The following is a 16,355-nucleotide window of genomic DNA, read 5'->3' on the forward strand; positions in this document are numbered from 1 at the left end:
ACAATTTTTTTAATGTTTCTGCATAAATTTGGCTACATGGCCGCGGATACCAACACTCAGATCACATGCAGCTTACACTTTTTTTTATCGTAAAATCACCGCTCGACGATTGACTCCTACTTTTGTGCTAATTACGCAAATGGTCATTGACTTGATGAGTGGCTAACAATATGCGTATGTGAGTGTGTGTGTATGTGTGTAAGTGTGCCAAAGTATAGCCAGTGATGCGATTCTAGTTGTACGTACTTGCATGTGAGAAAAAACGTACGACCGTTAAATTTTGTTACCGCTATGTTGGTTGCGGGTGCCATTGCTGCTTGCAACAGCGGCTTCAGCGTCACTCGATGACTGCGTGCTAGCTGTGCCAAGAAGAATAATTGGCTAAATGCTTATTTCATGGCACATTAAATTTTTAAAAAATCGTTATTTAATTTGAGGTTCGGCGCATCATCTCTAACGAGCGTCGACTGACCCATACGATACGATTCATGATTCCGATACCATAAACATGTGTACATATGCATTTAACCGTTAGAAAATGTAATGTCGTAAAGTGCAAGTGAATTTAAGATTTCAGCACATCTACAGCAAGTCATTTCATCATTAAGAGTTAAATATAGCTTTGCTTTAAAATAAATGCAAATACTCGCTTTTCCAGCCTGAAACTTCTTAGGTGCCAACGAAAATTCTTTGCATATTATTATCACTTGGTACTGAGCAGTATCGATGAAACCAACGTACATCAATCTGTAATTCCGGTTAAGTTGGATTAACTTTGGGTTTTGAGATAAGTGCATAAATTAACCAGTTTTTATTCCATGGTTGCATATATGGTATATAAGTTGTCATTAACATAAAATATTGGTAACTGGCAGTGTTGTCTTCATCTAGCAGTAAATATTATCCTTCTTATTTATTATAATTGCTTTAAATAATCAATTCCCTTAGAATTTTTATCAATTATGTTTACTTTGAGATTTCTTAATACCTTTTATCGTTGAAAACAAGCAATGAAAAATAAGAAGAGGCTATGTTCGGGTATAACCGAAAATTTTATACTCTCGCAATTCGCAAGGATCAAAGCCGGTTCAATACCTTCAGGTGTTTTTGCCTAAATTTAATATATTAGGTATATGAAGAAAATATCAGTCAGAAGATGGAAATAAATATATTAGGGATTAAAATGACCAGACGTTTGAAAATCAGTATACTAGGTATATGGGGCTAAAGAAAATACTCACTCGATTTGACCTATTTTAAGCACAAGCATACACGGATTTTAGAAAGAGAACGATATATACAGTATAAAGTCAACCTGAAGTTCGACAATTTTTATATAAGGTATACACCCCGGGAAGTTTTGAACCGATTTGGCCCAAGGGCACACTATTGTCAGCAAAAATTCAAATTTGACTGAATTTCAACAATATATACCAAAGAATTACCTGTATTTTCAGTAAAATAACAGTTATAGGTACTGAAGCACACATACTTGTTATCTGGGGGTTTGAAAAATTATGGTCCAATTTCGAGTTTTGTGACGTAGGTTGCCATGCCCAAAGGGCACAACTTTGGAGTGTTTCGAGATATTTAGTGGTACTTTTTTTATATACTGTAGTGTGAAATAATCATGTGGAATTTCAAAATGTTGTATATGGAAAGTAGGCGATATTGTGTGGAAATTATTTGATTCTTTCTTTGATGTGTGATTTCAGATAAAAGGGGGCGATGATGCCACGCCTATTGTACAATTTTAATACCGCTAATATGGAGCCTTTTTATATCACCTCGGGTGTAAAACTTGATGTCTCTGACTAGTTCATTTATTGAGTTCGCAATTTTACCAATTTTTACATTATCGGGGGAGGTGCCAAAAGGATTTGTTTTGAGCAGATTTAGTTAATATAGTTTTAGTCGTTTGGAAGACAACAAATTTAATTTATATCGCCACCACTTATATTCATAATTATATAACTTCATCTCTGTCTCGAATAATTATAGATGATACAATACCTATAACAAAACTATTATACTCTGTAGCAACATGTTGCGAGAGTAAAAGATCGCATATTTTTGTAAAACATTGCCTTTACGGTCGTGGCGGCTGTAAACGTCAACCACAAATACGTCGAATACTGAGCTAGCTTGGGAAAATGATCAGCCCCATTAAATTTTCCGTTATGTTCGTAAAAGGTTAACAGTTTATCTAAAATAAGCCAAGGCCGACAAGAAAACCATTAACATGATAAAACATAGAGTATGGAATTGAAAAACTCCATTCGACTCATTTTTGGAAATTGTTTTGTATACCTAATAACAGAGGACAATATAGGACAACAAATAAACAAGTTTAATCGAAGTTCAACATTGTAATTAAAAACGCACGCGAATAGCACTAACTAATAATTACCTACACTTAAATTGCATTATTTTAATTCCAGCAGTAACGATGTTACTTGTACTATTAAGCCCCTTTCGCATTCCTCGCATTCGCTTGCCGAGAGCGGCCGTTAACTCGCATGCCGAAAACTGCGCAAAAATCAATTGCAGATGCTTAATGCCAAATTAAATTTGGTGAAGAATGCAAATTTTATGAGAGCTTTTGGTGTTTTATACCCCAAACATAACTGCCGCACAACAATTATTTGTAATTACTTGAAGCTCTAACACACCGAGTGAGTATTGTAAATATTTAATAATCTCATTTTTGGTAATTTTGCAGGCAGTTTAGTTAAGTCAGCATTGGCAGTCGTACGCAGGCTTTAAACGTGTCGTTGAAAAAAAATAAATTGTTTAAACTGTACATATCTCAAGAATATTTCAATACAAGTATATCGTATTTATAAAATAGTTGTCCGTGTTAGTTTTAAAACCTTTCTCATGCACTGATTTCGTATTTCAGCTAGTATTAATTTTTTTTAAAAATAAGATTCACTTTTTAAATATTCAGTTTTTGTCCATGTGCTGTTATTCCAGGGTGGCACTTGGACTAATCTTTTTTGAAAATATTGTAAAAATCGCTAGTCGGCAACTAAAAAGCAAAGCTGATTCACACACTTTCATTTGTAGATACTTTGAAACCGTCTACACATTGATTTTTTTGATCTACCTATTTGATTTTGATGATATTAAATGATCTTGATTTAATCTATTAATATCTGGTAAATAGCATATATAATCGGCACACGGTAAATTAGTGATCGCAATTGGTCCATAATTTAATGAGGGATGCATTTTTATGAATACCTAATGTTTGCTTGAACTTGAACTTAACTTTTTCTACCTCGCTGGTATAGGACTTTTTTAAAATTTTACACATTCGCCAACTACCAAACAGGGTATAAATAAAGTAAAATAAAGAATTCAGTTCACGCATACCCATCTTTCTGCTTATTTTTCAATTTGTTCATTTATCTAAACTGCTGACTTCTCTAACGCGTTTCTTTAAATGAAAACCAATTCAATAATAAATTGCTGAAGGCCACTGGCGAGTGCTTAACATTGCGTTAGTGCGTCTTTGACTATAAAAAAAAGTTTTGCTGTAAACGATTACCAATGCAACTTTGTTTGTTGTTGTTGCCACTGAGATACATACAAGTATATTAGAATTGCAGAAAACTGCCGCGAAGCTTGTATTGCGCAGGCGCATGTCTTCACGCTGCCACATCTTTGGTATCGCCGGTCATTCCGAAAAATTATGACAATGCAGCGATAGTAAAAATTTCTACATTATTTGCGTAAATCAGCGCAAGCCAACGATTAGTTATTAATAGTGAACTAAGTACAAGCATTTACATATGAGCATGAGTATGAGTATTGTTGTGCAAGAGCGTCCCACCCGCGAGCCTGCTTGTATTGGCAATAAATAAAATTAAGCGTGCAAACAAGTTAGACTGCTGCCATGCCGTGCTGTCACAGTCGTCGTCGCTGCAGCAATTGCTGTTGCTGTTTTGCAAATTAGACGTTGCAGCAGTTGCTATGTGCGCAAAGTGGACACCACGGCGTATGACTGTGTGCATGTGCTCTGTTCCGCGCTTGCATTCAGCATTATGGCATGACGCCGCTGTGGACCACAGTGTGTTGGCTACACTATTTGCGATTGCCAATTTGCAATGGTACGTCAAGTCAGTTTTGGTCGTTGCATTTTTTATGCATTTAGCGCCTGTTGCATTTGTTGTTGCTAAGCTAGCTAATGTAAATGTAAATGAAAATGTTGGCGCTTCTTCTTTCTTGCACTGCCATATAGGTAAGCTCGTATGATATTTGCTGATTCTAAATGGTGGCTGTGGCGGATGCGTTGACGCGTGCCATGGCGTGCATTGATCAGTCAAGACTATAAAATGCATTTGCAGTGCACTGCAAAAATTATTCTTGTCTACCTTCGAGCGAGCAAGACGTGCAATTACCGCATTAAATCGGTAGCGCTAAAAAGTTTCGAATACAAAAATTCGCACGCAATCGCTTAACACTATCCGTGACATTTTTGTTTCGTGTTATAAGTTTTACTTATTTTTTTGCCAATATGAAATTGGTAAGTGAAAGTGCTAGTGAAGGACATAAATATAATTGCAAGGACAAAGATTGCCTTGAGCAACTGGTTACAGCTATTGTTAATGTCCGCCTTTTTTTCTTCCCCTCAAATAGATGCTAGTCTTGAGTGTTTTGTGCCTGCTCGGTTACAGTTTGGCTGCACCACAAGCTCCTGTCGAGATCTTAGAACAGGAGGTAGATAATATAGGCTTAAATGGTTATAAGTTCAGGTAAGTTTAGCCATATTTACGAGTTTTAACACAAATGAGAGTTGGGGTATGGGAATTGTGAAACCTTCTTGAAAATGAAAGGGTACTTAAACTCGTATTATGGAATTTCTTCCTTTGTATTGCGAGAAATATACCATTCTTCAAGTATACCAGATCTTTTAGTAAGATCGGTTCAAAAAGTACCAGGATTACTAAATCATGTATCGGTCTTGCATTAGTTTTTCATTTGCCTAAGTTTGGGCGACAGTATAATGTTAATTTAATTAGATAAGAAACAAAGAGCATCTCAGAAGTATTAATAATTTACTTAGGTATTAAAGAAAAGGAGTAGGACTTTGTACTGTTCGATCAATTAGCGATTTAGATCGTTTTCATTAAACACTTGTCCAGAAGTGCCTGAACAGTTTGAATAAGCAATTGTAAGTATTACATAAAATTGAGTTCAAAGGAATTAAGAATAGTCTAGGAATAGTGGAGGACTATTTTCATGCCCTTTTAAGCCAATTATTGTAAATAACACCGTCCCTGATGGAAGGTATTAAGGTTACACTATGCAGACTCCTATCAAGAAATTGATAATCGCTCTTTGTTTAGGAATCATACTTCATTATTTATTAATTAATTATACCCTCAATAGAAAAAAACGTTGGAGACTGCATAAAATATACCGATTCAGTTTACTAGATATCGATCTAAAATTTGCACACGTCCTTTTCTCCTCAAAAAGGTGCTCATTTGTCGGGAGCGTCGATGTCGGGCCACTATAGCATATAGCCGCCATACAAACTGAGCGAGCAAAATCAATACTTTGTATTGCGAATATAGTGTTCAGATCGGTTTCCTATAGCATAAACTGACTGATCAAAGTCAAGTGCTTGTTTGGAAAACTTTTTTATAATAAGATATCTTTACGAAAGTTGGAACAGATTATTATCTAAAGCAACGCCACAATTTGCTAACACATTGTTCAGATGGATGACTATAGCATATAGCGGCCATACAAACTTGACAAGTTCTTAATTTTGGCTTTAAAACTATCTTTACATATACTTATAGTTTCTTTAGTTCTTCGTGGAGTTTCGACAATCAACTCATAACTCAATAACTCTTTTATTGACACATTACCTCAATTATTAATAAAAATTCAAAGGACTACCCATATATATATCATATATAAATAAAGAATCACCCTATATACAAATAATATATTAATATTACTCAAATTACATTAATACTCCCGTCTTCAAATTTAGCTTCAAACTGAGTGATGGCACAACTCGCACCGAAGAGGCTGTTCTCAACAATGCCGGCACTGAAAACGAATCACTTTCTGTGCGCGGCAGCGTTTCCTGGGTGGGACCCGATGGAATAACCTATACCATTAACTTTGTGGCCGATGAAAACGGCTATCAACCCGAGGGTGCACATATACCGAAGTAAACTGATGTCACAGCATCCACATTAAGGTATAACTCACGGAACGAAATCATAGTAAAACTCATTAATAAATAAAACAGTAAAGTTGTGCATTCATATGCGACTTATGAATGAAACTCTTGCTGGATGGAGAAGTTGTAAATACGTACAAGTTGTAGAAGATGTTATGTGTGTGTGAAAAACTTTTTAAATAAATAAATACAAAAATTGTAACGGTCTCAGTCAGTGTCAAAAACATGACTTTTATTTCAAAACATTTTTAAAAAAATTTTTTTTTTGCATTTTGTTCGGTGCTCATTTAAACACTAACAAGCAAATGCACTCAACCAAAATTATGCATTTAAACTTTCGGCAAATGTTCGCCCACTGGCTGATAGCCATTCTCATCGGCTGTGTAGCTCACGTGATAGGTGATACCGTCGTCGCCTACATATTTGTAGGAGCCCTTCACAGCGATTGCCTCATCGTCAGTTCCAACATTTTTCAGCTCACCCTCCTCATCATGTTGTGTGCCATCGCTTGTCTCGAAACCGAATTTGTAGCTTTCTGGCGCAACATTGATATCCTGACGTACAATTTCCACCTGTTTCTCGACTGGTGTGGCTGTCGTAATCGTGGCTTGAGCAACCAAAAGTACAACGAATGCGCAAAGGATAGTGAATTTCATCTTTTTGTTTCTTGTGCTCAGCTGATTTTCTAAACTTTCAATTGTCAAATGTTAAGCTATTTCGTGACTGTTAAAATGCAGCTCAATTCAGCTTTTTATATGAACTAGCGATCAAAAATTTGGCAAAGGTGTTAATTTCTGAAAAACTAGCAAAATAAATAAAAGAAAATTATATATACGAATGATAACTTTAAAAAATATGTTACTAATTACATCGAAAATAAACGGAACCAGTTTATACAAGTTTAATGTGAAAACGAAAGATAAAACTCATACCGCCAGTGAAAAACTTTAGAGTAAGTGAAATAGGAGTGAGAGGAATGCTTACAAATTTTGAAAGAGAGAAATAATTTCAAAGGTATGTAAAATTGGTTTTGTGTAGTAATCTCTCTCTTTGGAGCTTTCTCAGTTACACACTGATTATATTAGTTACTACAAATGTATAAATCCTTCCGCTTCTCCCACTTTGTAAAAATATCCTTCAATTTATAACTTCCAACTTTTCGATGCTTTTTTGTAGAACGATTAGTAATACGTTTCAAAATTGGTCCCAGTCAGCGTGTTCATTGCACTGAACATACGTTTATGGTCTAAAAATGAAAAAACGTACACATTTTTCTATGTAGTACTAAGCAAAGTTCTTAGTAAATGTTCAATGCACCTCAAAAAAGATAAAAAAAATGCCTTTGACCTTTTTACTTTCAATCGAGCTTTATAAGCTTTTTCTTTTCCATTGCTGAATCAGTTTAAAATGTTTTATTAGTTTCAATGAACTTTTAAATAAAGTACAGAGTAGTTTCCGCATATTTCGGGACTTTCGCTTCTAAAGGCTACTTTATTTTCGCTTTGAAAAAAAAAAGATAAAACTCTGAGGGTCTAAAACAAGGAAATCGTATACACTTTTCTCTGTGATACTAAGCAAAGGGGTTGTAAAAGTTCACGGCAGCTTTAAAAAAGGGAGAAAATGCCTTTGAGAATTTTTTGAGTTTTTTTTACTCACAATCAAGCTTTTTAAACTTTTTGAGCATTTTTTTCAATCGCTGATTCACTTTAAAATATTATATTAGTTGCATGGACCTTTTAATAGCATACAGAGTAGTTCTTTCATATTTTAGGACTTTATTCTCGTAAGGCTACTTTATTTTCTTCACAGTTATAGTGTAAGCTGGTCGTAAGTAAACTCGAAGATATTAGTGAAAGTTCAATACTCACAAAAATTTACTTTATTTTTTCTAACTTCTAATAATAATTTCCTTAAAGGCTGTGACGTCAACAAATGCATAAGTTCTACAGTTCGATGACCAGCGGATAAAATGACAAACCGTAAAAATTAAATTTGCAAATGCTAACGTTAGATTGCACGTGTATGTGCATAGTTTTGTCACTTAAAACGAAGTTTTTTATATTTAAATTTAAAAAAACAAAACTGGTTTCAATATGCCTTTTTAGTCAAAAACCACGCCAGCATATTTTATGTTAATTTTATTTAAGAAGGCATGCATACATTTATACACATCTTATGCAATGATTGAGCAGAACATATTTAGCCCAAAAGTGCAAAATCTAGTTTAGAATAAATTAAAATTAGATTAACATTTTGTATTGTTTTTGTCAAAGCGAAATAAATTGTAGAATCGTGTATAAAAGCAACTGCCCAATCTTAACCAATCATCACACAGTTATCTGATTCAGTAGTCTGCACAACCAGCAAACAACAAACTATCACCATGAAATTCGTTATTGTTTTCGTCGCCCTCTTCGCTCTCGCCTATGCTGCTCCAGCTGCTCCTGAAGCCGAAATCGTCGAATTGAGATCCGATGTCGACCCCGAGAAATACAGCTTCGCGTAAGTTCTTAATACTGTGACGAAAATCCTTAACTGCGAGAGATCGCATAGAGAATCAAATGGATTGCACCAGCTACAACCAAGTATTAAAAATATAACCTCTTTTCGTTGGTGTTTTATAGCTTGAAGACCAGCGATGGTACATCAAAGGACGAAGAAGGTCACTTGGTCAATGTTGGTGCTGAGGATGAACACATTGTTGCCCGTGGTTCTTACTCTTTCGTCGCTGATGACGGTCAAACCTACACCGTCACCTACATCGCCGATGAGAACGGTTTCCAACCACAAGGTGCTCATTTGCCCGTTGCCCCAGTGGCTTAAGTGCAATAATCGACAACTGAATGTGGAGCTGTTATTAGATTTTATGAATGGATGTTAATTAAAATTAAAGAGTGAACAAGTCAAAAACGAATTTTTTCATTAATTGTTTATAAACTTCGGGTTCTATAGAGGGTCTAATAACTTACAGCCTTAAAAAATTGAATTTAGGACTTTAGAAATCTTATGTTATTCACTCTCAAATTAGTTTGTCATAACTACGGTAAGGTAAAGTTAAGGTCTATACACTATAGAAATTTTTGGATTTAACACTTTATAGAAAGTATTATGGGCTACTAGGGCAAACTCCTCACACACTTTTTTCTAATTTAAGGTACATATAGCGCAAGACGTGATTAGGTTTGTTGTTATGGCTTAGAGGTATTGTCGTTATATCAATATTGAAACACTTTGGTGGTATTGAAGTAGTAATAATGTCTTGTTTAACTGTCAGAAAGGGCTTTATGAATCTCTTGCCTCTATTATCAGTTATAAAATGTAGCTGCAGAGTAGAGAAGTACTTAACAGTTAGATTCTCCGAGCAGTTTATTTCCAGATTGGAGTGATCGATGGTACTACAATCGGCGACGATACCCCGATTATAGTGATCTTTCAACTTACCGATACCATTTTTGTAGAACATTGGTTTTTTGTTTCAAAATCGGCCTCGGTCTCGAGGACTTATTAGCAGTGAGAAATATCTTGAGATCTAAAACGTCGATTTGGCCAGATGCAAAAAAAGGGAAGAAGTGGATACAATTTCAAACCAAATCGAAGTTTTGCCATAAGAGGCGTACGCAAAAAGCGTTTTAGGGGTTCAAATCCCTAAAGTATTATTAACCTCACAAGCAAGCACAGCATATCTAAATATGCTAAAATTAAAACTCACATAACTTAAGTAAAAATTTAATTTAAAGGAAATGCGTGTTGATTATTTTTTAATGCTCTACAGTATGGAATAACTTAATTTGATTTCAAAATAGCGGTTAAGTTCCGTCTGAAACATTCTTAAATTAATAAATGTTGCTGACAAAAAGTTCTACCCAACTGTGCATCGATATCTGCAGATCGCTGCAACTCTACCGGTATCAGCTGCCCACAGTGAAATATCGTTTTTGACTGAAAACTTACTTTCTGCGACTAGTGATGACAGAATGAACGGCCTTGCTCTTCTCAGTGTCCATAGAGATAATGATGTTTTGAGCAAAGAAATTTTAAACATCATGGCTTCACAGCCCAGAAGACTGGATCTCGTTTTATAAGCACTTTTAGCATATGCGAAAAATTTTGTTCAGTTGAAAAGTAAATATAATTTACTAATGAGTTAACGTGGTGTACTATACAAGTATCATCCCTTTTTTAACGTGATACAAAATTTCAACAGAAATCCCCCGGAAATGTATTTCTGAGTACGCCGCTGTTTGCCATCGTATTTCTTGTTTTGATGAAACAGTTCTTTCGTTTTTTCCTCGATTTCGTCCTTCAGGCATTCCAAAAACGTTTCACTCTATAAAAACTTGATATCAAAACATTCGAATACAGTCGAAACAACTGGATAAAAAGAAATTGCTCGTATTTTCAAAACACCACTCTTTATCAGCGATAGGTTTTCCATTTTCAAAGATAGTTTTTAGACTCGGTTCATTGCGGCGTGCAATCGACTCGAATGACTGCCGATTAGACTCTGGGGTGTAACAATAGAGCTTTTTCTCATCCATTGTCGCATTTTGAATCAAGCATTCGTGTTCATTAAGATTGAACGACTCTAAATATTGTTCAGTTGAGCATGTTTGTTGGCTTTTGTCGCTTGCGAATTTTCGTAGCACCTCATTCGCACAAAGTTTTCACTTACTCAAATATTTATGAGCACCATCAAGAGTGGCGTTTTTAAAACACGAGAAATTTCTTTTCATCCCGTTGTTTCGACTGTATTCGAATGTTTTGATATCAAGTTTTTATAGAGTTCAATGTAATGCCAATTGGTCATAGTTTAGTCACGACATTTGGCGTATAGGCGTTTATAACGTTAATCTATCAAAGTAAAATACATTTAATATTCCAGAAAGGGAAAGTAATAATACGCCATATAGGCTATGATATACCAAATATATGATCTATATAAGAATAAACCCCAAAACACGCTACATGCAAGTTAATAGCGCTGGTTCGCAGTGGCTCACTCGAAACTAACGGTATAATCGTCATTCATTCATTGCTGGCGGAAATTGGCTCGCATTCACCTAGCAATGGCAAACATTTTATTGTTGTTAGTTCAGTAGAAAAATGGTATCGAGTAGAAGTATTTTTTGCACTGAAGTTATAATACCCCTCACAGGTGAATTTCTTATATAGCTTTAAAGGGTATACAAATATTTGTACCTTGATTTGTATTGCTTTGGTAGCTATGTTATGTTGGCATATGCAAAAGTTATCCTGTCAAATAAAAAATATTACCTTACTTGGTCTTGATTTTGTTCGATCAGCTTGCACGCAGCTATATGCTAGATTCGTCCGATATCCACAGTCAGACGGACATGTCTAAATCGACTCAGCTCGTAACGCTTATCAGGTATATATATAATATATATTTTATAGAGGCTCCGATGTATCGTTCTAGGTGTTAAAAACTTCGTGGCAAACTCAATATATTCAATGTTCAGGGCATAAAAAGTTATAACAATAACTTTTCTTTGCAAAAACTTTAGTCAAACGTATTTCTTAAATAATAATAAGGTTTCTACAGACGTCACTGCATTTATTTTGCTTTTGCTCTATCTTATTTCCTACCTGTTAATGCATTTAAACACCACACATTCAGAAAAGATTAAGCAAAAATCTATTCATAAAAAATCCTTAACAATTCTCTTTTAGTAAAACTAGTTTTTTCTTCATTTTTCGGTTTTCAACAAATGGTTAATCAAATTTAAGAATCAATATTTGTTTTCTTTTTGTCTCTACATACTTCTTTTTGGCGTTGCAGATGTACGCTGCTAATCACCGAATTTTTGAATAAAAGCATGAAGTAGCTTTGTCAACTAGCACAGTTAGTAGTCTGATTCCGTAGTCTGAACAACCAGCAAACAAACAAAAACTAACATGAAATTCGTTATTGTTTTCGTCGCCCTCTTCGCTTTGGCCTATGCTGCTCCAGCTGCTCCTGAAGCCGAAATCGTCGAATTGAGATCCGATGTCGACCCCGAGAAATACAGCTTCGCGTAAGTTCTTAAAACTGTGACAAAAATCCTTAACTGCGAGAGATCGCATAGAGAATCAAATGGATTGCACCAGCTACAAACAAGTATTAAAAATATAACCTCTTTTCGTTTGCGTTTTATAGCTTGAAGACCAGCGATGGTACATCAAAGGACGAAGAAGGTCATTTGGTCAATGTTGGTGCAGAAGATGAACACATTGTTGCCCGTGGTTCTTACTCTTTCGTCGCTGATGATGGTCAAACCTACACCGTCACCTACATCGCCGATGAGAACGGTTTCCAACCACAAGGTGCTCATTTGCCCGTTGCCCCTGAGGCATAAGTCAACTTCTTTTAGCGAAGTGTATTTCTTTGGACTGTTATTAGCGTTTAAGTGTGAAAAGATGTTGAATAAAAACAAAATTACTTAAAAATCGAATATGTTTCTTAGATATTATTCCTGACATACAGTCTTCGTGGAGTTGTTGTGCTGAACAATGTAAATTAATGGGGGTCGACTCATATTAAATTTTAAATGCTTTCTCAGTTCATATAGCAATAATTATATAATTAATAGTACGGTTGTGCTTGAACTGTTAAAGCATTATCCAGTTATATTTTAAATATTTTCATATATATAAATATGAGAACCAGAGGACGGAGACTTGTATTATGTTGGTTAGACTGCTTGATACTTTGTGCGTGGATAATATGATCTGAAGCTCTTCTATTTGCTTGTTGAGAGAGGCCATGACTCGTGGTTTAACTTGGCAACACTGAAAGTTTATGGACTACTGAACAGATGACAATCAAAACTTCGAACTACCATTAAGGATCCCGCAGAAATACATTGCGCAAAGAGTGGGTTATTTGTGAAAGCAGATTTGTAGTAAATTATAGGCATGTTTGTAACTTCTATTTAAAGAGATTTAATATAGGTTTTTTTTTAAGAAAGAGAGGGTAGTTTTGGTATCAAATGTCAACGTGCATACATATTTTTGTCAGAATTCTCCGCAAATATTATTTAAACTTTGATTTTCGAATAAATTATCAAAAAATATTGGTTTATTAAATATATATTTCAATTGCACAGAAAAAAAAAGAAAATTCATGTTTAGCATCTAATTGTTTGGAAATAATAAAACATTTGGTAAAATTGAAAATTTTTAAATTCTATTGTGAAAGTCCTTTGTGATTAAAATACACATGTACATACGCTAATATACTATAGGTCGCTTCAAAAAGTAATGTTAATTATGTATAATTTTCTGTGGAATGGAAACCGAAAAATACCCATGAAATACATTAAAAATCTCAAAACTTAATTCTTTCCACAGATGTACCACTGGCAAATTAAAAAAGGGAAGATATGCAGTTTGACCGCCTTCTCTGGAATCGAAAAGTTTCGTATCATGTTGTTCATGATTTTGTGCATTTAGTAGTTTAGGGTTTTGTTAAATTTTATTTTTTGAAATATTATTCGTTAATTCGGGCTTAATAATACTATGAACCAATAATAATCATTGTAAACATAAATACGTTATGGATGAAGATAATGCTTTTCAAACGATATATTAGGGACTCGTGTTGGAATAATAACTGCATTTTCAATTTGATTTTCAAAAACGTTGTTTTAAAAAGTCACTGTAAATTAGTTTGGTTTAAAATCCACTGAAAAATAATTGATGAACGCATTTTTTATTGTAATTGCGAGTTGAAAATCCCTGTAAATATCTTTTGAATTAGTGTTCAACTATTTAAAAAGCAAATGAGTTTACTTGGATGTACATATACATCTAGTACACCACTAAGTTTTTCGTGCCAGCAGCATTTCACATATTTTGGTCATGATTGTTTTACAGTTATAACACTTGTTATATGCTAATATTAAGAATGAGCTCTAAACATCTCATTTGGACTCTAATTTTCCTTCCCACTTACAAAATCATCACTCTCAAAATCAGTGTTCGGTTTTTAAAAACTCACGTCATCTACCGAGAATATAGTATAAATGGTACAGGAATACATAAAATTGTGTTATAATATACTCAACTAAATACCATTTAACAACTTTATGGATTCCTTGAAATTTCTATTTTAAATAATGGGCGCCGTAAACTCTATCCCGAATCAATCGGCTGAATATTGAAAATTCGCAAAAGTTATTTCCCAGCGTCACAGAATTTTCTGCAAATGCTTTGCATTCTGCTGATTCCACTTTACAATGTTTCTGAGAGATCTTTGGAGTGTGTTATCTGTAATTACTTCTCTGCTGAAAGTAGAAGTTGTTTGTTCCAAACAGTGAGGTGTCCTCTAACAACGTTACAGTTGGCGTATGTAAAGGGCACGCTGCGGTGAATTTTTGGCAGACAGTATGTTATAAAACTATTTTATAATTTTGAATACATTTTCTTTTAGATTAAGTCAGCACTAAAATTATTGGTTGAGTTATGGAGGTATTTTTTCTCAAGATCCTTGCTGAAGTTTATAACACTACCTGTCCTCGATTCTAACCTAATCCAACCTAACCTATGTCAGCGCTCAAATTTATGATACGTTCAAAGCGGTTTGTTGAATTATGTGGGTCTTTTTGATCAATACATAGGAGTTTTAAGTATTAAAATGGACCGGCTTTCTGGGCTAACCTAACCTAATCTATGTTAGCGCTCCTAATAAAATGTGTTAGGCGCTCAATGTCGTACTAAAGAGAAGAAGTCGTACTAAAGAGAAGTTATATAATAAATGGAAAAAACATAAAGATAATATAGAACTAAAAACAAAATACAATACTTACTGTAAAAAACTGGACAAAGTTATAAAAATTGCTAAGTGTAATTATGAGAGTAATTTGATAAATAGTAAATCTAATTGTAGTAAAGACTTATGGAATTATGTAAATCATAAATTAGGCAAAAATGTAAAGGCATCTAAAGATATAGACTACTTAATCGAACATGATGTGAAGATCACTAACTCCGCGGAAATTGCTGATACTTTTGTAAATTTTTTTAGTAATGTGGGTATAGATTTAGCTGATAAAATGAAAAAAACAGATAACAGTACGGTTTATAATATAGAAAATAATGCTAAGTCAATTTTCTTTAAGCCAACTGATGAACAAGAAATTGAAATAGTAATTAGAAACCTAAAAGACAAAGCTGGGGGAGTTGATGGAATCAACACTAAAGTCTTAAAAATAATAAGTAAATTTATTAGTAAACCATTGGAATTTATCTTTAATAACTGTATGACTATAGGAATATGGCCACATGGATTAAAATGTGTAGAAATCCTACCAATCCATAAATCAGGAGACAAATATAAAACTAATAACTATCGTCCAATATCCTTACTTTCTAATATAGCAAAAGTTTTTGAAAAAATTATACATAAACGAATTTATAACTTCATAACAGACTCAAAAATTATTGCGAAAAACCAATATGGCTTCTTAAAAAATAAAGGCACTAAGGATGCAATTGTAGCAATTACCAGTTTTATATACACTAATATTGATAAAAATAATTCAACAGTGATAGCTTTCCTGGATTTAGCAAAAGCTTTTGATACAGTAGATCACGCTTTATTGCTGGATAAATTATATAGATATGGAATCAGAGGAATCGCTGTTGATTTAATTCGTGACTACCTTAAAAACAGATATCAAGTTGTTAAAGTTAACGGGGTAAAAAGCAAATCATGTAAAGTGCAAATAGGGGTGCCGCAAGGTACAATCTTGGGACCACTGCTTTTTCTTCTATATATAAATGATATCTTTAAGGAACTACCTGAAAACTGTTTGGCAGCTTATGCAGACGATACAATAGTTAAATGTATAGGTAAATCTTGGGCGGAAGCTGAATCACAAATGAATGTGCAGTTAAGTTTAATAGGGAATTGGATGTGTAATAATTACTTAACTCTAAATGTTGGAAAAACTAACTATATAACTTTCGGTTCATATAAAGACAGTATTCCAAAAAGTTTTGAGTTAAAAATTTATGATAAGACCATTAAAAGAACTGATAATAGTAAATACTTAGGTATATATTTTGATAGTCACATGAGATGGGATATTCATATCAAAGAAGTCATAAAAAAAACTAGATATTTTCTATTTATATTCTCAAAGTT

The 16,355-nt window shown here is 34.1% G+C and overlaps 3 protein-coding genes across 3 annotated transcripts; all 3 read left to right on the forward strand.

The window, feature by feature from the left end:
* The first annotated feature begins 4,356 nt into the window (after positions 1–4,356).
* LOC106620805 (endocuticle structural protein SgAbd-6) lies at positions 4,357–6,432 on the forward strand. Its single transcript, XM_014239430.3, has 3 exons — positions 4,357–4,531; positions 4,645–4,760; positions 6,014–6,432. The coding sequence occupies exons 1-3, from the start codon at positions 4,523–4,525 to the stop codon at positions 6,198–6,200; spliced, it is 312 nt and encodes a 103-aa protein (XP_014094905.1). The 5' UTR covers positions 4,357–4,522; the 3' UTR covers positions 6,201–6,432.
* A 2,091-nt stretch (positions 6,433–8,523) lies between these two features.
* On the forward strand, positions 8,524–9,122 carry LOC106620528 (larval cuticle protein 65Ag1). Its single transcript, XM_070111295.1, has 2 exons — positions 8,524–8,710; positions 8,833–9,122. Exons 1-2 carry the CDS (start codon positions 8,592–8,594, stop codon positions 9,029–9,031), a joined length of 318 nt encoding a protein of 105 aa, XP_069967396.1. The 5' UTR covers positions 8,524–8,591; the 3' UTR covers positions 9,032–9,122.
* A 2,936-nt stretch (positions 9,123–12,058) lies between these two features.
* Positions 12,059–12,660, forward strand: LOC106620517 (larval cuticle protein 65Ag1). Its single transcript, XM_014239039.3, has 2 exons — positions 12,059–12,243; positions 12,366–12,660. The coding sequence occupies exons 1-2, from the start codon at positions 12,125–12,127 to the stop codon at positions 12,562–12,564; spliced, it is 318 nt and encodes a 105-aa protein (XP_014094514.1). The 5' UTR covers positions 12,059–12,124; the 3' UTR covers positions 12,565–12,660.
* Positions 12,661–16,355: the final 3,695 nt, after the last annotated feature.

The sequence above is a fragment of the Bactrocera oleae genome, chromosome 6 (genome assembly GCF_042242935.1).
Source record: "Bactrocera oleae isolate idBacOlea1 chromosome 6, idBacOlea1, whole genome shotgun sequence".
NCBI classification, from domain to species: domain Eukaryota; kingdom Metazoa; phylum Arthropoda; class Insecta; order Diptera; family Tephritidae; genus Bactrocera; species Bactrocera oleae.